The sequence below is a fragment of the Watersipora subatra genome, chromosome 2 (assembly GCF_963576615.1).
Source record: "Watersipora subatra chromosome 2, tzWatSuba1.1, whole genome shotgun sequence".
NCBI lineage: Eukaryota > Metazoa > Bryozoa > Gymnolaemata > Cheilostomatida > Watersiporidae > Watersipora > Watersipora subatra.
Genome location: NC_088709.1, coordinates 22,971,076 through 22,994,538, shown reverse-complemented (window position 1 = coordinate 22,994,538; position 23,463 = coordinate 22,971,076). Strand labels below are relative to the sequence as shown.

The window sequence follows — 23,463 nt, the reverse complement described above, 5'->3', positions numbered from 1 at the left end:
GTCAGTTTTCTGTAGAGAGACATATGATAATACACTCTGGAGACTTCTCAGGCTTCAGCAATCATTATATATACTCCCAGATTACCTTTTTAAAAACTATCTATAAAGCTCCCCTCTATGCTTTCGCTTCTATTTTTTCCATTTATCTGAGTTTATTTTGCAGAGCTCACCTTTCAGCAACACCTTGTTTTTTGACACAAAGTGAGCAGATCGAAATGCTTACTATTTGAAGTATTATATTTACATTGTTTCTCGTGCTATTCAACACTGTAAGCTCAAACGCTTGAATACTAGTTCTTCTCTTTGGGTTTTCACTTTTCATAAAGTGGATAAAACTGTTTTTGGGAGTTCAGAATGCTCGGCACTCAATGCACTCACCCGGTTGAGGTCTGATGAAAGTCATAGGTGATGTAACGGAGAACATCCCATTTTGAAGTAATCTGGACATGATCAGTAACTCTGATCAGGCAAAACTATGTAAAAACTCGCTACTAACTACTAACATTATCACTTTGATTTTTACTGTCTTCTATTAAGCTAGTTCAAGCTAGTACATGACCATTTTGAATTTTTAAAGTTTTTTAAATTCTAAAAATTTTCTAATTTTTTTTACAGATATTTTATTCAATTACTCAGTGTAAACATATTCTTAAACGCAAGAAGTATTTTGAACAAATGACTAGTGTCTGGAGGTCGACATATATAACAACCTAACATTAATATTGGAGCTCCTCACGATTAATGTTTGTTTGTGATTTACATTGAGTCTGAGCTGAATGAATAATACTGTTTTAATAGGATTCTTGCTAATTTGATTAATTTAAAGGTGATGTAGTCACATGAAGAAATTTTTTGAAGACCCTCTTTGGGGAACTGTCGCTTATTGACATATTTATAATGAACATCCAAAGAGACCATGTACATTCAAGCAACAGTATTGAAAGTATCCAGGCGTTGCATCGTGTTGTCAAGTTCTCAAGTCTTTCGATTGTTGCATCTTAGAGTGTTAGTTTCAGCTATTAAATTATTACCTAAAAGTCAAATGAAACATCTAAACAGGTGAGAAATAATACTTTGCCTTTAGACAGAGGAAACTAGTTTTACCCAATGGAGGCTAGTTGTTGGTTCTGAGTCAATAGAGTAGGTTGTGGACCAGAAGACTTTCTGTAATTTTGTTAATAGAGTATCAACTTCTTGTTATGATTTAACAAAATACACAACATAGAAAAGGAGAACCACATGCACTTGTGTGATTTACCATTTTTTTTGTCTTTTTTCTACTTCAACACAAAAACATTGTAAAGAGACTTTATTGTTTTTTTTGCGAAAAATTTGTTTAATCAAAGTTTAAGTTGTCTGTTTTTATTACAAGTAATCTGAAAAAAACAAGCAATCACTATTTTTAATTTTTGTCTTTGTATGCTTACAGCCATGAAAGTGAAAACACTCTACCTTTAGTGTTTAGTTAAATAAAACATATTTTATTCTCATTTAGTTATTGCATTTTTTGTGCCGTCTAAACACTTACTTACACATGAAAGTGCAAGTAAACTCAGTGACATCATAAAGAGAGTTCCCGTGTTTAAATACCTTGATTCGAACTTTGCTCTCACTCGTACATTACACTCTCCTACATTGCATGGCTATGTTGAAAAATTTTATTATTTAATATATTCGGTTTTTGTTAGAAATTTTGCAAGCTAACACAATTGGTTTTTGTTTGGCATTTTATTATCTAATACATTTTGTTAATTATATTTGCATTTCAGTTACAAATGTAGAGCTGTATTTTTATTACGTTGTCTTCTCTGTGTGAGAGTGAGCACAATCAATTTTCCACTTTTAAGCATTTGTACAGTTTTTAATTAATTACCCCAAAATTGATCAAATAGAACTACGTCAAATCTTTAGTTTTCGACAAATCTAGTTACCTTCTTAAAGGCAAACTTCTCTTTTAAATTTCCATTTTTACAATTTTTTCATTAATGCTTGTACATGTGATAAACGGTTTTTTACAAAAGCGGTCGTTAATACTGTACTATTCTGTCAGGATTCTTCTCATTGCTGTCTATTGACAGTTTCAACTTTTATAGGCATGGCTGAATTAGGAATTACTGGGAAAAGAGTGAGAAAGAAACCAAAATATTTGAGAGATGAAGAAGAAGAGGAAGGTATGTAGAATATGAATGGAGAAGGATGAATTGTTGTTGAAGACACCCTTGTAAGGAAATGGCTGATATGACCTGCACTGTGAGCCAATGTGCTCATTTAATCTGTATTATATGCATCACAACTTTGTATGTGACTGGCATTATACATGTGTATTGTGATATTCACTGGTTATATTTGGAAGATTATACATGTGTATTGTGATATTCACTGTGGTTATATTTGGGAGATTATAAATGTGTATTGTGATATTCACTGGTTATATTTGGAAGATTATACATGTGTATTGTGATATTCGCTGTGGTTATATTTGGGAGATTATACATGTGTATTGTGATATTCACTGTGGTTATATTTGGGAGATTATAAATGTGTATTGTGATATTCGCTGTGGTTATATTTGGGAGATTATACATGTGTATTGTGATATTCACTGTGGTTATATTTGGGAGATTATAAATGTGTATTGTGATATTCGCTGTGGTTATATTTGGGAGATTATACATGTGTATTGTGATATTCAATGTGGTTATATTTGGGATATTATACATGTGTATTGTGATATTCCCTATGGTGTTATTTGGGAGATTATACATGTGTATACACATGTGTACTTGAGGCTAGGCACCGTTATAGGCTCTGTTAGCTTCTCTCCTCTCTGTAATAGTCACTGAGGCTAGACACTATTATAGGCTCTGTTAGCTTTTCTCCCCTCTGGAACAGCAACTGAGGCTAGACACTGTTATGAGCTCTGTAAGCTTTTTTCCTATCTCTTCTCTTCCTTTTCTCTTGGTTGAAATGACCGATTGCAAGAGAGAATAGTTAGTAACATAAGCCGCTGGTAGAGACGTTATAGTTACTTTTCTTCAGAAGAGCAGCTAAGGGTCGGCCTTGCTAGGGACTTTGTAGTTTGTCTCCTTCAGAAGAACAGCCAAGGGTAGGCCTTGCTAGGGACTCTGTAGTTTGTCTCCTTCAGAAGAGCAGCTAAGGGTAGGCACTGCTAGGGACTCTGTAAATTGTCTCCTTCAGAAGAGCAGCTAAGGGTAGGCCTTGCTAGGGACTCTGTAGTTTGTCTCCTTCAGAAGAGCAGCTAAGGGTAGGCACTGCTAGGGACTCTGTAGTTTGTCTCCTTCAGAAGAGCAGCTAAGGGTAGGCCTTGCTAGGGACTCTGTAGTTTGTCTCCTTCAGAAGAGCAGCTAAGGGTAGGCACTGCTAGGGACTCTGTAAATTGTCTCCTTCAGAAGAGCAGCTAAGGGTAGGCACTGCTAGGGACTCTGTAAATTGTCTCCTTCAGAAGAGCAGCTAAGGGTAGGCCTTGCTAGGGACTCTGTAGTTTGTCTCCTTCAGAAGAGCAGCTAAGGGTAGGCACTGCTAGGGACTCTGTAAATTGTCTCCTTCAGAAGAGCAGCTAAGGGTAAGCACTGCTAGGGACTCTGTAGTTTGTCTCCTTCAGAAGAGCAGCTAAGGGTAGGCACTGCTAGGGACTGTAAATTGTCTCCTTCAGAAGAGCAGCTAAGGGTAGGCACTGCTAGGGACTCTGTAGTTTGTCTTCTTCAGAAGAGCAGCTAAGGGTAGGCACTGCTAGGGACTCTGTAAATTGTCTCCTTCAGAAGAGCAGCTAAGGGTAGGCACTGCTAGGGACTCTGTAGTTTGTCTCCTTCAGAAGAGCAGCTAAGGGTAGGCACTGCTAGGGACTCTGTAGTTTGTTCCTTCTTGCATAGATTAGTAACTAAGCCTAGGTGCTGTTAAAGATTCTGTATCTCTCTACTTCTCTTTTGAAGAGGAGCTCAGGCTAGCCGTTGCTAGACAGTCTGTAATCTCTTTCTTCTTTTCTAAACAAGCAAAGCTAGTCTCCGCGAGTGTCAGTATGGTCTGCTCTTTTCTAGAGCCAGTGAGCAAAGTGAAGAAGCAAAAGAACAAACGGAGAACCAAGAAAGACCTTAAGAAGGAAAAAGGTGAAGACTCACAGAAGCCAGGCATCAAGTTGAAGATCAAGTTTGGGGGAAAATCGTCATCGAACAGGTTATGATAACTATTTTATTATGCGACAAATTTATGATCTTCTCCATTCCAGGATGGGCACTCCTCTGTTTGGTTATGAAAACTTTATTACGCTTACATTTTGGTAAACCAATTTGCAGTAAAAAAGATGTTTTGACACAACTTGAGAAACTTTAAAATTTATTTCATGAGCCCTCCTAGTACGGCTTCCATCGGTTGAAGGCAGATATCGCTAAGCATCGTGTCTGTGTGTAGGACGTCATGCGACTTGATACAAGGCAGCTGTGTTGTAAATATTATACAACTCTTAAGGGATAACAGCGGAGGCAGTTTAAAGCTCTCGGTTTGCCACCAGTTCAGCTCAGTTCAGATGCCTCTTGAACTCCTGACCTCTGGACAGCATTTTGGGGTTCCATTTCCCAAAAAAGGCTACTATTGGTGACAGGAATGGCATCAAAACTTAATTGCTCTTGACAACTCCGCAACTAGTCTTGTCTCTAGTCGTTGAAGTTCTCTTGCAACTGGACTCAGACATGTCTAACCAAGATCACAGAGCCATAGTTCGTACAACAAAGCTCTTAAAAACGCGCTCAGCCTCTACTTGCTGTAAGCTAAGCGGAAATACTCAATCTCTGAGGGTTTGCTCAGACGACTGGTTTCAAATCTAAGGAAAGGTTATGGGTTATCTAATGGGGAACTTCTTATGTCAAAGTTGTCTTTACTTGATCAACTTCATATTCCTCATGTCTAATGGAAAATATCTGAGATTAATAGTCTGTCTTAACAATAGTTAATTTTTTATGAATGTCAGTTGGTTTATTATGCACCAGTAAAAGAGTTGATGTCGTAAAAAGTGTGAGTTTGGCTTGCTTCGCGGAGTTTCACATTGCAGTAGTTTCCTGTCACATCGAATACGCTAAATAAAAAGGGAAATTTTATAGACTGGAGCCGCATCATGCAGTTATCTTGTCAGCTATATCTCACTAGTTAAAGGTTAACTGACAGCATTTTAAATTACATCTATTTATAACAATATAATCATGACATTTTGCTTTTCTTCAAGGAATTTAATGTTAGAAGAACAAACACTAGTTTGGAGATAAAACACTCACTATGCAAACTATAGCTAGGACTGACACAAGGTCATTTTTTCTGTAAAACACAGACACTCGCGATGTCATTGCTCGCTACTATTTTAATACATTTTTTCTATCTAGTAGGTTGTTATGGTTACTCAACATGGCAGACAATTATAGCGCAAGGTTGAAGCTGTTTCCACAGTTACTGAAAAAGTCTGTTGTATTTATATGTCCCACATTAATTTCCAAATGATGGTTATCAACTTAGGCCTATTATATACCAACTCTTCCTTTACACAAATTAGAAATTAAAATAATTGTCTGTAACAATTATCTATTCCCAGATGTCATCTGTTGAAAACCTATTAACACATGCTCTGCTTTCATGAATAAGGGATTTGATTTAAAAATTGTTAGATAATCTAGTTCTAAAAATGAGTGATTTTAATATAAATATATAGCATTGCCGCAGTTTACAGTTGATAATTTGCAAGGATTGTAAACTTTTCTACCCACTGGTATGACTTTAACATGTTGATAAAACCTGGTATTTGGTTGAAATTACACAAAAATATTATTCAAGCTGCAATCTGTAATGTTATCTGCTGCTGTAAAGACAATTATATTTTGTGGTTCACAAAATATAATTGCGTTAACTGATGGTCAACTGATGGTCAACTGATGGTTAAGTGACGGTTAACCGTCAGTTAACCATTACTTAACCATCAGTTAACCATCAGTTGACTGTCAGTTAACTTTTATGTTAGTTTATTATAGTCCTGTGTGCACTCTTCTTTAGTCTGCATGTCTATGCTAGTCACATGTCTATGCTTGTCTATGCTAGCTCTCCTGTCCACATACCTACAAATCAGTTCCTTTTTGCAGCCACTCGTCATCCCTAGCTGACTTTGATGCATCATCCAAGGGCAGCCTTGCAGGTTTGTATATTTATTTAAAATAGCCATAATTTCTAACCACTTTGCATTCATAGAACTATCGCTTTGAGTTGAGTCAACTCAGTTTGAGTTGAGTCAACACAAACATGACTACTAGGAATGCTGATATTAGGCTATCCTAAGTCAGCAATAGCGTACATTCGCTTTTTTTTAGCAGACTAACATTATGTCTAGCATTGCATGACATTTTTTACAATTTTAATCAGATAGCCACCAGCGTGCGTGTAGATTTTCAACTGTAAATGTTCAACTGTAGATATTCAACTGTAGATGTTCAACTGTATCTTGGTGTTAATCACAAAATACTTTGGTGATCGTCTGTAATAACAATGACACACTATCACAGACCCATCCATGTTTACATCAATGGATAGTCAGTGGTATAGCGCACTCATTATACAATGAGGAAACAATAAATACTAGACCTGCAGCAACTGTCATGAAACAAAATATAGATCGAGCAATCAACGACATCCAATCGTCACCGCCGAAGCGGTGTATATTGCATAGACTGTCGTGGATGCTCGGCGCACTATAGGGAAAGTTTAACAGCTGCAAGCTTTCCCGATGTATCTTCGTTATCTCGATGATACCATCAATTATGGTGCCCGTAGGGGAGCTGACAACTTCGATATGTGGGGATATAGTGTGAACCAGCGAGTAATGATAGATAGGCCTAATTATTACCTCTAGGGTGAGAGTTTAGTAATCTAACTTATGCAAAGACTAGGGTAAATCAAATCAAGCTGAATGCAGTGTTTATCTAAGCCTTTACGCTCTATCATACCTTTAGTATTTCTAACAATAGTCGAGCATCAGCTATCTTTTGACTCCAGTTCACTTTGAGTCGCTATTGTTAGGTATTACCTAACCATTTGTTGTGGATCGTGTTCCACTAGGAGGAAGTACGATGGCTTTCAGCTGGCCAAAACTGGATAACAATATTTGGCGCGGTATCTCCATCGGTGTTAATCTCCCATGAAAATTCATTCTATCATCCGGTCAGTCTCAAAATTCATTAGAGTAAGGAACAGTCCGCTTCTCTAAGTTAGCACTTACAATTTATTATGTTGAAATTTAGTTGGTTTCCCCTAAAGTACATGTCTATGCTTGAACAGGAGAGGAAAGTAAAACGTAGCGTGTTCAATTTTAGGGTGTTCAATCCTAGGGTGTTCAATTCTAGGGTGTTCAATCCTAAGGTGTTCAATTCTAGGGTGTTCAATTCTAGGGTGTTCAATCCTAGGGTGTTCAATCCTAGGGTGTTCAATCCTAGGGTGTTCAATTCTAGGGTGTTCAATCCTAGGGTGTTCAATCCTAGGGTGTTCAATCCTAGGGTGTTCAATCCTAGGGTGTTCAATTCTAGGGTGTTCAATCCTAGGGTGTTCAATTCTAGGGTGTTCAATCCTAGGGTGTTCAATTCTAGGGTGTTCAATTCTAGGGTGTTCAATCCTAGGGTGTTCAATTCTAGGGTGTTCAATCCTAGGGTGTTCAATTCTAGGGTGTTCAATTCTAGGGTGTTCAATTCTAGGGTGTTCAATCCTAGGGTGTTCAATCCTAGGGTGTTCAATCCTAGGGTGTTCAATCCTAGGGTGTTCAATCCTAGGGTGTTCAATTCTAGGGTGTTAATCCTAGGGTGTTCAATTCTAGGGTGTTCAATCCTAGGGTGTTCAATCCTAGGGTGTTCAATCCCAGGGTGTTCAATCCTAGGGTGTTCATTCCTAGGGTGTTCAATTCTAGGGTGTTCAATCCTATGGTGTTCAATTCTAGGGTGTTCAATCCTAGGGTGTTCAATCCTAGGGTGTTCAATTCTAGGGTGTTCGATTCTAGGGTATTCAATTCTAGGGTGTTCAATCCTAGGGTGTTCAATTCTAGGGTGTTCAATTCTAGGGTGTTCAATTCTAGGGTGTTCAATCCTAGGGTGTTCAATCCTAGGGTGTTCAATCCTAGGGTGTTCAATCCTAGGGTGTTCAATTCTAGGGTGTTCAATCCTAGGGTGTTCAATTCTAGGGTGTTCAATCCTAGGGTGTTCAATCCTAGGGTGTTCAATTCTAGGGTGTTCAATTCTAGGGTGTTCAATCCTAGGGTGTTCAATTCTAGGGTGTTCAATTCTAGGGTGTTCAATCCTAGGGTGTTCAAACCTAGGGTGTTCAATTCTAGGGTGTTCAATCCTAGGGTGTTCAATTCTAGGGTGTTCAATCCTAGGGTGTTCAATCCTAGGTTGTTCAATCCTAGGGTGTTCAATCCTAGGGTGTTCAATTCTAGGGTGTTCAATTTTAGGGTGTTCAATTTTAGGGTGCTGTCATATTCTTGCGCGCAGAGGATCAGAATCCAATCCTCGGGCCATGTCAATAAGCGTATGCATTTTGGTGCATCATTTGTCAAGGTGACCTCAGATTAAGCCAGTTAGAGTTAGCTGATGATGGTTAAAAGTTGTAGCCCGAGTCGTTTATAAATAAATAACCAAACTTTTGCCTTTCAACAAACACAATCAGTGTAAGCTAAGTTGTTAGTGTTAGATTCATTCACTATAATCAATAGAGTATTACCATGTCTTATGTATCGCTGAAATTGACATGTAGAAGATAATTCCATGCGTATGGATGTAAAGTATATATGTAATTCCAATACATGTATGGATTCATTTAAAACTAAACAATTGCACTCAACTAAATTGCAATTTCTAAATTATCTCAAAATCTAAATTCTATCGAAAATTATAAATTAAATCTAATTTCTTAAATCTTTTTTGTATTGTGTCATGCATGACGTTCTCGGGTACATGTAGGAAATCCTGCTAGTGTATTTAGTGTACCAGTCACAACACCATGATATTATGAGTTATATGTATACAGTATACAGTGCTGAACAAGTTTGAGACCCATAGGAAAATTGAGTGGTTTATTATTTCTAAGTTTGAATTGCGGCTACAATATTGTCTAAAATTGTCAAAACTATATATCATCATAGCCAGAAATCTAATGGCTTTCCATTGATATATGTATTACTTGCATTTTTCTGTCACACAGGAAACTTAGGGCACAGAATCCTAGGCTAGAATATATGCATAGAGTAGATACAAGATATTAACTGAATAGTAGACTATACCAAGATTTGCTAATGTTAGAGTTTGTGAACAATGACTTTTGGTATGGTTAGGTGGCCCTAAAACTGGTCGTTTGGGTTGTTTAAAGTGTTAGTATCTGATGGAGACTCATTTTGCCTTGATCACCAGGTCACATAGTCTTGGCATGATTCGCACCAGCTTTTCCAGTTGTTCCTTTGTCACAGTGTGGTTCCAGGCTTTGATGATTCCCTTTATGATTTGAGTTTTTGTGATTGGTTTGTCCTTGACTAGTTGCTCGCTGATTTATTACCAAATGTTTTCAATCGGGTTGAGGTCAGAGCTCTGAGCTGACCAGTCTAGTCGCTCAACTTTGGTTGTTCCGTACCAATCTTTTACAACCTTTGTTCTTTGGTTCTGAGCGTTATCATCCTAAAAGAACCATCGTCGCTGGCCTTAGAACAGGTCTCTAGCACTCCGCAGCATCTTTCCCTCAAGCATTTTTAAGTGCTTTGTTCCGTTCATTAATCTTTGGTGAAATTTTACTCGCCCAACGCCATCTGCAGCCACACACCCTCATACCATTACTAAAGTGGGGTGCTTGACTGGCAGCTGCAGGCATTGTGGTTTGAATTCCTCTCCAGCCGTCTTCTATCACTATCACAGACTCATCCGCGTTTGCATCAGAAAATACTCCGTGACGTAGTGTTATCATTTTTAAAATTTTTTTGCAAACAAATATCTTTGTTTTTCAGTGCTTGAATCAAATACTAGGTCTGCAGCAACTATCATTAACGGAAATAATAAAATCACGCTATTCGCGACTGCGAACTAGTATCACCGAAATGGTTCACAATGTACAGGCTGTTGTCAATGCTCAGGGAAATATTGGGAAGGTTGGACAGCTGCAAACTTTACTGGCATATCGGCAACACTAATCCATACATATATTACAAAAGTCTATATATAACATATATATTTCCATATATAATAGTATATTTGATTTAATATCCATTTTATATATAAAGTATATATTAAAATAAGAAAATATAAAAATAAAGAACTTATCACATTTTCCGGTGTCCATGTTATAATCTGATGATTACCTGTTGATAGGTGACATCTGATCATGTAGTCAAGTCACTGGTAACCTGCATAGAATCAAAACTGTTTATTTTTTAGTGTTGCCAACCATTTTTGAAAAAAATGTGAAAATATTATTGCTAACATTCAGTTTTAAAAACGGAGAAGGTGTTACACAATTTTAAATTTAGTAAGACATGCATGAGGGAGCAAAATTAAATCTCAGCAGCTAAGAATGGTTCTGATACAATTTTTATTATACAGTAAACCATCAGGTCTAAAAATATTTAAATAGTAAACAGTAACCTATTAAATTATAAAATAGTTAAAAAGTTATCATTTGAAAAAAGTTTAGTTTGAATATGTTAAGAGATTCTCTTTTAATTTGGGTTTGGTTTTTGTGATGTGATGAGAATAGCCAACAGAAATTAATATAAGCCTTAATGTTTTAGTGTTTGAGTGTCCAAACTATGGCTTATGCAAATGTTTTTTTTATAATCGATCATTGTTGTAGTAGGCCACCATTATTCATACTAGCTCAGTTACTACTCAGTTACTACTAGGGTCCAATCTAAGGGTTTCTACTAGCACCACAGAGCAACCATTAGCGAAGTGTTTCGAATCTCTTAACCCGAAGATTTGGTTCTGTAAGTTGCTAGAGGAAGAGGTCTTTATCTCTGCAGATGGCTCTGATGAATTAGACATCGAGAATGAAACAGGTGCGCCCATGCCTCTGGATAAGTCAGCTAACCTTGACCTCTACGATGATTCTGATCTTGAAGACTATGAGGGCTATGACCTTGAAACGCAGCAGCCAACAGAGCCTTCAATGCCGTATGTATGAGGCGCAAGATCTAGTATGACTGGTCTAACACCGGTTGGTTCAAATCAATTTGGTCTAATAGACCACTTCATCCAAAGAAATTCACTCTAGCACCCATTCATCCAATACAACATTTGGTTTAATAGACTAAGTCTTCTGCAAACAGTTGGTCTAAAGCTGATTCGTCCAATATACCAGTCGTTCTAATGACGATTAGTCTAAAATTGATGTAAAGACACGGATAAAAATACAAAAAATTGAAACTCTTTTTTTTTAGAGTGTTCAGTTTTACACACAGTCGACTCCATTTTGGCACAAAATATTCGTAGCTGTAATTAGTTCAATCGTATATTTAGCGAGTTGGTTTTAGACCAATCATGTCGTTGGACGAATCGCACTATTAGATTGAGTTTATAGACGAGTTTATTAGCGTTTCAGCGTTTCACCAATTGTTGTTAGACCAATTGTGGGGCCGGGAGACACGCTTGCTCACAGCTCAACACGCGAGTCTAGATTAAAGATCGTTTCACTGCCAAAATGTATTTATTGTCCTTTTTTTAGTTTGAAGTTAGTGATTAGTCATCGACTAGACACTGATCTGATGAGTAGTTTGTAGATTAGTCGATGACTAATCTTCAAACTACTCATCAGATCAACAATTAGTCGATGACTAATTGTTGATCTGATGAGTAGTTTGTTCATACTCGAAACATACTACTTATACTCTACAATGCTGCTTTAGATGTCTATATGTTTTGGCGCAGCTTGTAATGGCTTTAGTAAGTTTGCCTAATCCGGTTTTAATAAATTGTGGACTGTGATGTATTTTCAGTGCTCAATGATGATAAATTGAAATTTTCCTTTTTAATTCTAAGAAGGTTTTAGTAGAATAAACAGATCCTTTGCTGCTGTCAACCACCTAAATCTTGCTTCGTGCTTGTTAAGTAACCAGTATATTAATATATTAATGTAGTTAATATATTAATGTATTAATGTAGTTAATATATTAAGTATATTAATATATTAATATACTTAATATATTAAGTATATTAATGTAGATAATATACTTAATATATTAATATGTATATATAATAATATTATAATATATATATATTATTATATTATAATATATATAATATTATATTAATATAATGTAGCTAATATATTACTGCTGCATCAATGCATTTCAGTGTTTTTACTGATATGGAGTCTTCCAGACGCTTAATATTTAGCTATTAGTCAAGATTCATTGGTGACAATCTTTTCCTATACGCTGTTTTCCGAGGTAAAGGTTTTTAATTTTGCATTGCTGATGCTATCATGTAGATTCTACATGTTCAAAAATGTGAATGTTTAGGACATTGTAAACAGAGTTTTGGTGTGCTAAGTAGCATAGTAGAATTATAAAATAATATTATAATGAAATAATAAGATGATATTACAGTAAAGTCTCTCTAATTCAGACCAGGTGCAATTGAGAAGCTAGACTCATCAGATGAGGAGAGAGAGTGGTTAGACGCAGTCGAGTCTGGAAATATTGAAGAATATGAGAAACAGAAGCAGAAGAACAATCCATCTGTGCTCACAGCGAGACAGGTTGGTGCTCTTGCTAAATTATTTTATCTTGTCGATTTTAATTTTGAAGTATGTTGACAGTCAGATTATTTCAAACATCTAAAACAATCGCAAATGATAGAAAAATGCTGATACTTTTTGAAAAATCTAGTAAAATCTTGTGTAAGGTCATATCTAGACGTGTTCCATGTTATTTTGCATATACAATGAAACTCGGATAAATCGCCCTCGGATATATCGAACACACGGTTAACTCGAATGGATTTGTTTGGTCCGTTCCCACGCAATAATAAATGGCTTTAGATAACTCGACTGAAACTCCATTAACTCGAACAGTTTTTTGCCAAACGGCTACCGAGACGGTTGTTACTATCGCTTTAGAATATCACTTTATTCCAAGCCATAGAGATAAACATCGACTTTTAGTAGTTCTTAGGCCTCGTTATTACCAACATCGGCAAATATTTTCATTAACAACTTTTCTAAAGGTTTGCAAAAATCAAATTTTACCAAACATCCGCTTAGCGATAAGCCCTCCGAAAGCAAGAAAAGCGAGGTAAAATTTGGATAACTTTAAAGTAATATCGGCAAAATTGATAATGGGATTTTAATAGTAAAGCAGTTTTGTAATAACTGACTTACTGCAAAATTGATCTTGGTTAAAACGCTTGGTAGAAAAATACGTATGTATTTTTTCTGAGCGTTTTAACCGCGATCAAGTTTTGCCAATTTTAATCTGAGAACGTCCTGGCAGTCACATCACCTAAAGCAGCAAACAAATCTCAAGTGATAGAAAAATATTTATACTTTCTGATTAAAAATATTTAAAACCTCCCACGAAAGGCCCTTTAACTTGCAACAAGCAATCTAAGCTTTTGATTGATACATAGTTTGTATATGTACATGTATCTACTGATAAATACGTGCACTTATGACTGTCCTGATAACTTGAACGCTCTAATAACTCGAACACTTTTGCTTGGTCCCTTGAAGTTTGAGTTCTCCGTGTTTCACTGTATATACATGAACCCAGAGTTGTACCTTTACTATTTATCTGTCCGACTTGAGTTTTTAGAGTGTCACTCTAAATATTACCGATAAATATGCTGCCATTGTTATGCTTTGTTGACTTGTTAATGAAACCATAATCACTGGTCAGTATTATATCAGTTTCTTTGAGACCTCTGTTGCCATTCAGTAGGTCAGAGGTCATTTCAGAGCTTCCTTTTAATATCGATAGTTCTTTGCAATCATTATCGCTATTGTTATCATCACTATTATTATCATCTTATTATTATCATCATATTATTATCATTATTATAAAGTGTGTCTATTATGTATATTATGTATATAATATAATTATATACTAATTGTTTATTTATACTAGATGAATGCCCGGCATTGTACGGGCATTAAAAACAGCTTATAAACAGTGGCAGGTAATGTAGTTGCCATTGGCTAATTTAAGTAAGTTAGTATTCGTATTGCTAAACTTACTAATAAGAGCGGTAAACGCAAGTTTTAGTGACGTTGAATGTAATACAGAGTCGCTATGCGTATTTTAACCCAGATAACGACTATCTGCCCAATGAGTTCATTGTGTCCGGTGTGGCTTAATGTGTTAGCTTATCACCTTATTAAAGGGAAGTTCCGAGATCAAATATTCTGCGATGTGGTTTCTTCATTGCTAGATTTTAATCACTATAGCTGGACACTATTTTAATCGCTATGGACAGACGCTAGATGACAAACTTTGAGATTTATATATATAGATTAATATAAGTAACAACAATATTAATGAAAGTAAGAGCCAATTAGAGTGTTGTGTTAGATTGCCTGGGTGTAAAAAACAAACACTGAGATCCATATAAAGATAAATAGAATTCAAAATTTCAGTCTAGGGCTGTTTTTGGGTAATCAAAGAATGTTGATTCTTCGGCGTGATGCAAGATCTAGAGCTCATTTTTATTTTATAATATAATAATTCTTGACTTGCTGACAGAGGCGGCGGCTGCATGGAGGAGAGGAACAACTTCTGGAGTTGCCGACAACTCAGTATGGCAAGCCTGCCACCAAAGAACAGCTGGATGTGAGGAAGCAGAAAGCTGTCCAACGGAAGCAGTTAGCCAAAGAGAAAAGTGAGAAGGCTAAGGTAAGGCAGCGTATAAATATTTGATTGTCTGTCAGCCATTGAAGCACTACTTTCGCGTTTCAGATTGGGATTGGAGATTAACTGATGTGAAATTTTGATCATTTGACAGTTAGCAGTCGTGCACAGTTTTTATTGATGAGATCGGCAATGAGCAACAAGCATAGCATATCTTTTTAATGTTTTATAGACGTCTAGACGTTTATAGTGTGATCGGACTCGGGTTAAAGGAGAGTTATCATGAAGTTTTGAAAGTTTGGATAAAAGTTAGAAATTGTTTGGAACATTGCAACAAAATGCATATTATTTTGTTGTTATCCATTTATTTTACCACTATTAACGAAATGCTTGTCCTAACTGTTTAAAACTGCTTTGAAGGCTCTAAATATATTTCTACTGTAAATCTCTATCAGGTTTGTGGATATTTTGTAAACATACTCATTTATCAGTTAATCATAAAACACTGTGATTGGTGAGTTAAATTGCTATTATTTGTCAAACACTAGTTGGTAACTTGTTCAGGGATACGGAACATCATCGACTGGATGAATTATTTTATTGAATTAACTCAACTTGAATTATTTTATTGGACTAAAGTCAAAACTTTTATTTGTTAAATTTTTAATACATTTTACGTAGTTTTACTTTAATCTGGTTTCCTGTAGCACATTGACTGTCTCGAATTGTTGAAGGATTTTTGATGGAGCTGTTGTCAAACTAAGTAGCTGTTGTTTAACTTTATATGACCTTGAAAGTGGGTCCAACCCTTGTTTTCAAAACTTGATAAGCATGACAGGAGGTGAGCAGCTTAACAAGGAGGCGGTCACATGATCAGTCACATGATCATTAGATTAAGTTGATTGGTCAAGTGTTTATGAGTTTGAGCCCCATACGTATCATTGTTTTATGAAGCATTATTATTACCACAAATCTATTTCTTCAGTACGATGGTATCAAGCAAGACTAAAAGACAATCAGAGTGTTAACATGTATGGATAGATGGACTAAGACACAGACATAACTAATGGGACTGTGCAGTGGTTGTAAGAGTTTTACACTAAGCCCAGTACCATAGAATGCATTAGCCGTGCAGCATAGAGTAGAATAGCCGTGCATTGCATATATGAGAGATCCTTTTACGTAATTTAAAAACATCTCAAAAGACAAAGTTGTAAATTATGGAATTTTAAACTGTATCTTGATCAATTTAACTCGTCAGTTCAAATTCTTTACTAATTTTCGGTAGTTTTAATGGTTTTAATGTCAACCAATCATTGAAGTTAAAAATTAAATCAGTTTCGCTCACAGGCCTTTTTATATTCATTGATTGGTTATTGATTTGGATATAGCGAGCGGCAACTATTTGTTTATTTTTTTTATTTGATACTTATACACTTTGATCCTTGACAAATATAATTTAATTTTTTTTCTCTGCTCTTATAGTTTCAATTTGCACCTCTGACATCGGTAGGTCAAAGAAGGTCAGTAGGTCAGTGACGAGTCATTAGAAAAATACAAAGCCAGCCTCTATTTGAACATCACCTCTAACAAAGGGCCACACTAGAGAAAGGGCTGAAAAATAAACTGCCATTACATTCAAATAGAGGTTTTACGGTACATTAGATAATTGATTATTTGTGTTTCTCATTGCAGCATAATTATTTCTGTTTTACAGAAACAAACCGTAGATCGTCTCTTAAACAAGTCAGAAGCTGCGATTGCAAAGAACAAGGTTAGTTTTATTCTATGAGTATTTCTCAGTTTGATTGAGGGTGTCTTCTATACTCTTCCTAATCTCAGGGCTTACCCTGTAGTGTTCGGGTTCTGCGAGGTCGAATTTAAACTTGTTGTTTAGCTGTGTGATACGCGGCGGTATACATTATGCTTTTGTTTAAATTTTCACCTGCTCCTTCATTTTTCCTGTTGAAACTAGTGCATGTACAGTCATACCTCGGCGTACAGGCTTAATGGTTCCATGAATCAGCTCATATGTTAATTTTCTCATGACTCAAAGCAATATTTGCACTATAAACCAACTAAATACAAATTAACCCATTCCAATCTTCTGAAAAAGCCACTTAAGTCAGGATATTACCATAGAAAAATGTGTTTTTAATTGTTGTAATTCACTACCTATGCTTACAAACTATCAAATACCTGTCTACTAGTTGTGATTTGCAATAAAATTTAATATTGTTATGTAAAGTATTGCAAGGAGTGCTTACCTTCGAGACAGACATATGACTACGATTAGCGGTGTAAAAGAGACTTCACGGCAAAATGAATATGAGACTTCATCTACTTAAAGGTTGACTTGCAACAAAATTCACATTACAGTTATTTGGTATCAAAAGATTCACTATGGTTTACTCTGCTGTGTTGTAGGTGAAAAATATGTAGAAATGTGATTACAAGCTCTTAAAAGCTCAAAAACGAACAGTTAATCGCCGCCATCACGAGACCGCCATAGATTAGAATCTCTTTCCAAAACGGCTCAAATGGGACGTAGATGAACGAGATGGCTTCTGTTTACACTTTCGTGCAACCTCATTTGTCGAAATATTTTTGCCAATATACTTCACGCATTCAATGAAACCATGTCTATTGTTCTTATGCGTCTATTTCATCGTCATTGTAAGGCTGTCACTTTCAGCACTGATATCTTATAACCTACCGTGAAAATTCGTTTAATTTTTTAACCCTAGCTTGAAGTAGTACATGTCATAGTCTGATAAACATGACGAGCCTGTTGGTCATCTGTGATAATCGAAAAATGCTGCAGAAATTATTCGCACTGTTTGGCAGGAAGTATGGGTCACATAATCAGATTACGACTAGATGATTAGACCAAGCCGAAACAACACTGTAAAGAAGCGAGCATCTATATTTGATATGTGGTCTTCGGTGAAACCCGAAGTGTTTGTCATAAACTAGTGCTACGAGAAGTTTTATATTGAGCCTTTTATTGGCCTTTCAATTCACATGAGAACATCACGTGACAAGACAATAACCAAACTGTCATGACTACGTCAGTGAAATAAATAGATTCCAATCTACGGCGGCTTTTCGTTTTTGAGCTTTTAAGAGCTTGTAATCACATTTCCACATATTTTGCACCTACAACACAACAGAGTAAGACATGGTGAATCTTTTGATACCAAATAACTGTAATGTGAATTTTGTTGCGAGTCAACCTTTAACAGAAACTTTAAATTTAACTTAAATGAAGTTCACTAAATACACACTTAAAATAAGTGTTAATCTTACTCTAATCTTAATTCTAGTTTCATCTTTGTTTTCATTTTTTATTGTCTTTTTCTTGCTTAACGCTTTTTGAGTTGCTTTTACCATAATTTTTAGCCAACTTTTTTAAAACTTTATCAAACTGATCCAATGAGAAAGGCCGAGTGATGCTGTTCTCATAAGCAGCCTCTCACATACTTGACCACGTAGTGGCCGCATCAAGAACCATCTTGTATGCTCATATCTCAAATTTATCTCAATGGACAATGATGTTCGAAATTTTGTATCTCAATTTTCTCTAATGTTTGCGTACTGGTGTGACGCGGTATGACTGTATGTGATATGTATAGAATGCATTGCATTGTGTATAAAAGATATCACCGTGCATCCTGTGTATGCTGGAGCACTGTAGAAGTTTAATATAGAATTTTATACGCAGGGTGCTTTGAAAATAGCTGGGAGTCAGCTGCCACACATGAGGTACCGCATGACCAAAGAGCTGACTACTATCTCCCTTCCTCCTGACACCGAGTTTCCAATCACACGACAGATTGCCAGGTACTCCTTAGCAGAATATCCAATAGAGTTATCTAGGTCGTAGGAATTTAATTTTAGACAGTTAAAATTTGCTTTGCCAGTAAGTTCATCTTATAGGCAACACCAACCCAAGGTGGTAAGTTCTTTACACTAGGGCAGCTGATGCTTTATTACGAGATATCTCTGTGTCAGTGTATCTCTATGAGATATCTCTATGTCTGCGTATCTCTATGGGATATATCTATGTCATAATACATAGGCTCACATGGCTGACCTAAAACTACACATTTCTCAGCTATGGTGTTTGGACACTCATATATCTGGTTGGCATAAAGATACACACTGCTGCCTTTAAATATGGCCAGTGAATGGTAGCTGGCGTGTCTGGCTGGTAGAATTAGAAATTATTGTACCTGCAATGCTGCACTATTACGTTTTTGAAGGGCAAGAACCTAGTGTTTGTCCTAGTGGTCTTTATTAAGGCTTTCCATTTTTATGGGATTATATAGATTGGCTATAGCTTTAGGACTTGCATGATCTACAGATCTTTTCGAACTGTGAGTTTATCTTGTTCAAAGTTTCACATGTTGAGCAGAATGTTGATAAAGTGTCTTCGGGTTTCGCAAGTTGAGCAGAATGTTGATAAGTGTCTTCGGGTTGCTTTGGAAGATTTTGGTGAATTTAATCTATAATCTATACCACATTCTCTGTCTGGCAAATCAATCAGTTCAATTAAATTGTTTTTGTTATTAAATTAACTTATTTTGTTAACGTTGTTTTGCTGTTATGTTTTATAAAGAAATCAGCATGATTTCCCGCAGTTTTGAAGGCTCATAATTTTTCTTATTTGTCATCAATATTATTACTTTTAAAGACATATTACAGGAATGTCATATTATGATAAAAGATTAAAGAAAATGTTATAATTTTTGGCTTGAGAGCTGTCTTTGCAGAATAGTGGCTATTCATTGCTAAAGCTTTTCTAATGTCTCATCTAGCTCCTCGTCTCAACAAGTGATCGCTCTTGTAGTTCTCGAGGTGCGCTGAATGTGTTCAACATTTGCTATGTTAAATGTGTTAGGGCTTCTCTTTGGAGTTGTAAGAGCTTTGAAACCTGTCATGACTGAAACACTCCAGAGGAATATTGGGGGAATCTGCAGGAGTTGATGTTACAGCTAACTCTAGTGGCGAATGCTTTGTGTGTATGAAGAGCGTTTGATATTGTTGCCCGCAACTTTGTCATGATTGGCTAGTCAATAGCTGGTAAATAAGTTTTAATGAGAAACCTGGAATGCTCCAGAAAAGGTAGTTGGCCTATAATTATAAAAACTTGGTTGTTTAAAAATAATATGAATGAAAATCCTGTTTTAAATAAAATTATTAAAAATGACTACTACTAAAATATGTGATTTATATTATAATTGTTGTAAACAAAGATTATTTCTATAAATGACATACAAATACTCTTGGGTCAGATGTCTCCGAATATCCTTCACAAAGCAATCCTTGCAAGGCTGCTGCTGTTGCTAGCGACCCGCAATGCCTAATTTTTTGACATCAGTGTGCTGGTCGTTCGAGTGCAAGAGTCCCTGTGAAATATACTACATTTTAATGAAATATATTTTATCATTGTGTCTGTCTGTTAGTCCCTGTGAATGCATTTCCACATTTTTTTAGCATTTTTATTCAAACTTCACGCGCAAATGCTCCATGCCTTCTGCCAAATCGTTAAACTAATTTGTTTTAAAACTTCATCTCATTCCTGAAAATCAGCCTCTTAAATACCCATCTGAATAGAAACTCAAAAGTTTTATGGAGAATATATCAATGACAATTGCCCTTAACACTTTCACTACTGCGCTATATTCACTATTCTGTCCAAATTATTCAAACGTGTTTTAGAAAATTCGATATACCGATAGTATTTATGCAATATTGGATATTGTTTTACTGTGAACCACATCTAATTCAGAACAAATTTTTCTACAAGATAAGTACAAAATTGTTTTGTCAATCCCACTCTTGCACAATCTTTGACACTTCCCTTGCATTGAACGAACGGGGTGACTTTCTCTTTGCCATGGTGATAACAATCTGGTTTTTCGGCTTTGAAAAATGGGTAAAAATGGGATTGCTTAACAGAAAATCTTTCGATTGGCAATTTGTGATTGGCAACAAGGTTGTTTTGTTGGAGACAAAATTGGATTGGTCTAGCCAATGCGAAGGTTTCATAATGAAAAGAAATGTGAAACCCTATTGATTAGCCGATTCATCGGCTTTTATTACGTACTATTTTTACCGATCCGATATATCGGCTCACTGTAGCGGAAAAGTTAATGAACATTTTCGTGGATTGTTGTCGCAAAGGCAGTGTAGCAATCACATCAAAAATCAACATGCAGCAGGCTACCAGATTTACACGGAAAGAAATCTCGGGTATAGCCCAGCTTACTTCTTGTAGCTAAAAAGGCCTATTCTCCACACATTCTATGGCTTCGTGGCCTAGAACAGGTTAGGGCTCAATTTGTAAAAAAAGGCTAGTGATGTTGATAGAAAGAGCATCCAGCCTTCACAAATGTTCATGTCTCTAGTAATTGAGGTTTCTTTGCCAACGAACTCCTACATGTCTAGCCAGGATCACAAAGACATGGTTTGTGTAACAATGCCTCACACCCGCAGCCTCTGCTTGCAGTAAGAAAAGCAGACATCATACTTGGTTGTTATAGATTGCCCACATTTATTCCATGCGCAATCAGATGCTTTCTTTCACTATTTGCAGACTAGCTCCTAAGGCTATACGCTGTGGAGTCTTAGGGTGATACATACTAGTGTTGGGCCGGTATTGAGTTATCCGCTCTTACCGATACCGAGGGATTCTCGGTATCCGAGGAAATCAATCATTTTCGGTGTCAGCTAGGTATCCGTGGCCGGTTTGATATGATCGGTATTTATCCGTAAAAGCCTACCGGTAAATGGTTATACGGATATCCGGAGAGATTTTTAAAACGCTTCATGACGAACATGCTAATCTCAGCACGCGTTAGCGAACAAATTCAACGAAAATTTCTACGCTTACTGTATCTACTATTATATTACGTTACATTGATAATGCCACCAGCCTCGAAGGTTTGGGAGTTCTACACAGATGGGAGGACGTATAAAGACTCTAACGGGACTGGTCTCTAATTGGACTGCGTATAATTATGTGATTACATTACCTGATTACAATATGTGATAGTAAGACTTTTTTAAACTATTTCAGTATATTTAACAAAAAGAGCCCCTTGCCATTATCTATCTGTTCTTTATTATACAATTTTGTTTGTATCAATAACTATATTTTTTAATAGAATAAACAAAAAAAACATCTATCATGAAAATTATATTTCCATCTTTCTTTTCTTTTTTGGCTTTCTAAAACAAGGAGTCTCTTTGCCGTAACAATATACTGCTGACTAAATAATGTCTTTTTGCACAGGCTACTTTTTGCACAACGATAAAAATTGTTCGAGACAGTTATGATTTAAAGTTTAAACCATTTAAAGACACACTGATAACCACATACCGAACAATAGTACCGACAATACCGAATTTTCTTAGTTGGCGAAGGATACCGAAGATGGTAAATACCGAGGATACCGATACCGGGAAAACCGATAAAAATGTGCAAGGATATCTGATCCGGCACTAAATTAGATACCGGCCCAACACTAATACATACCAATCACAATCAGATGCTTTCATTCACTCTTTGTAGGCCAGCTCCTAAGGCTATACGCTGTGGAGTCTTAGGGTGATACATACCATTCACAATCAGATGCTTTCATTCACTATTTGCAGACCAGCTCCTAAGGCTATACGCTGTGGAGTCTTAGGGTGATACATACCATTCACAATCAGATGCTTTCATTCACTCTTTGTAGGCCAGCTCCTAAGGCTATACGCTGTGGAGTCTTAGGGTGATACATACCATTCACAATCAGATGCTTTCATTCACTATTTGCAGACCAGCTCCTAAGGCTATACGCTGTGGAGTCTTAGGGTGCAAGAATCTCAAGAAGTACAACTGCTCAAAGACTAACACTTCCCTATGTAGCCTCGAGTGCTACAAGAAGAATCTAGCTAAAGGGTAGTTCCTGAAATGTGTCAGTCTTCCATTGTGTTTTCTTGTTATGATTATGTCTTTTTCAGCATGTACATACATTGTAAATATAACAGAAATATAAATTACATACGATAACTATGTGCAATTTATATTCTACTGCCAAAAGAGGGATATAATCTAAAGATCTTTAGTACCTTCTAACTAGTTTATTCGTACATGTAAAAGCTTGATTTTAGGCTCCCACTCCTTGCTCTTAAATATTTTTGCTTCCTACTAGAAGCTTAAAAAAATTATAATTTTGTGGTTTCGGTTAAAAGGGTTGGTAACCATCTTTTTCCACAGGATATGAAGTGTCAAGCCTGTCAATATTTGTAGGTCAAATATTTTGCAATCTTCTCTAAAATAGGTGCTCAGCACAATGAATTTGAACATTTATAAAAATAAGTTTTTTAAACTGAAGGCGTGAAGTAAAATTTCAATGAAAGCTTATGTTACATTTTTGAACTATTATGCTATCTTCTTAGAACAGCAACTAATTTTTTGAACAAAATGTATCTGGCATAGAATTTACCAGGTGTAACTGAAAAAACCTGTCTCAGATTTTGATGATTTTTTAATAAGTTGTTACCCATGTTGAAAAACGCTTAAATCCCAAATTTTGATCTTCTAGGGTCATCGGTTC

At 36.2% G+C, this 23,463-nt stretch overlaps 1 protein-coding gene across 2 annotated transcripts; it reads left to right on the top strand.

Moving 5' to 3' along the window:
- The first annotated feature begins 2,088 nt into the window (after positions 1-2,088).
- Positions 2,089-22,914, top strand: LOC137387706 (INO80 complex subunit B-like). 2 transcript variants are annotated; one of them, XM_068074198.1, is made up of 9 exons: positions 2,089-2,171; positions 4,056-4,191; positions 6,135-6,187; positions 11,033-11,183; positions 12,636-12,768; positions 14,750-14,899; positions 16,572-16,628; positions 18,579-18,697; positions 22,683-22,914. In XM_068074198.1, the coding sequence occupies exons 1-9, from the start codon at positions 2,096-2,098 to the stop codon at positions 22,807-22,809; spliced, it is 1,002 nt and encodes a 333-aa protein (XP_067930299.1). In that variant the 5' UTR covers positions 2,089-2,095; the 3' UTR covers positions 22,810-22,914. The 2 variants fall into 2 exon arrangements, with proteins under 2 accessions (XP_067930299.1, XP_067930300.1); XM_068074199.1 differs by lacking the exon at positions 22,683-22,914 and adding an exon at positions 22,434-22,676.
- The last annotated feature ends 549 nt before the right edge of the window (positions 22,915-23,463 follow it).

Excerpts from the sequence above, each read along its gene's own strand:
- LOC137387706 (XM_068074198.1), top strand. The coding sequence starts at position 2,096 with ATGGCTGAATTAGGAATTACTGGGAAAAGAGTGAGAAAGAAACCAAAA. Across the intron at positions 6,188-11,032 it reads ATCCAAGGGCAGCCTTGCAG|ATGGCTCTGATGAATTAGAC; the intron begins GTTTGTATATTT and ends TTATCTCTGCAG. Across the intron at positions 18,698-22,682 it reads ATCACACGACAGATTGCCAG|ACCAGCTCCTAAGGCTATAC; the intron begins GTACTCCTTAGC and ends CACTATTTGCAG.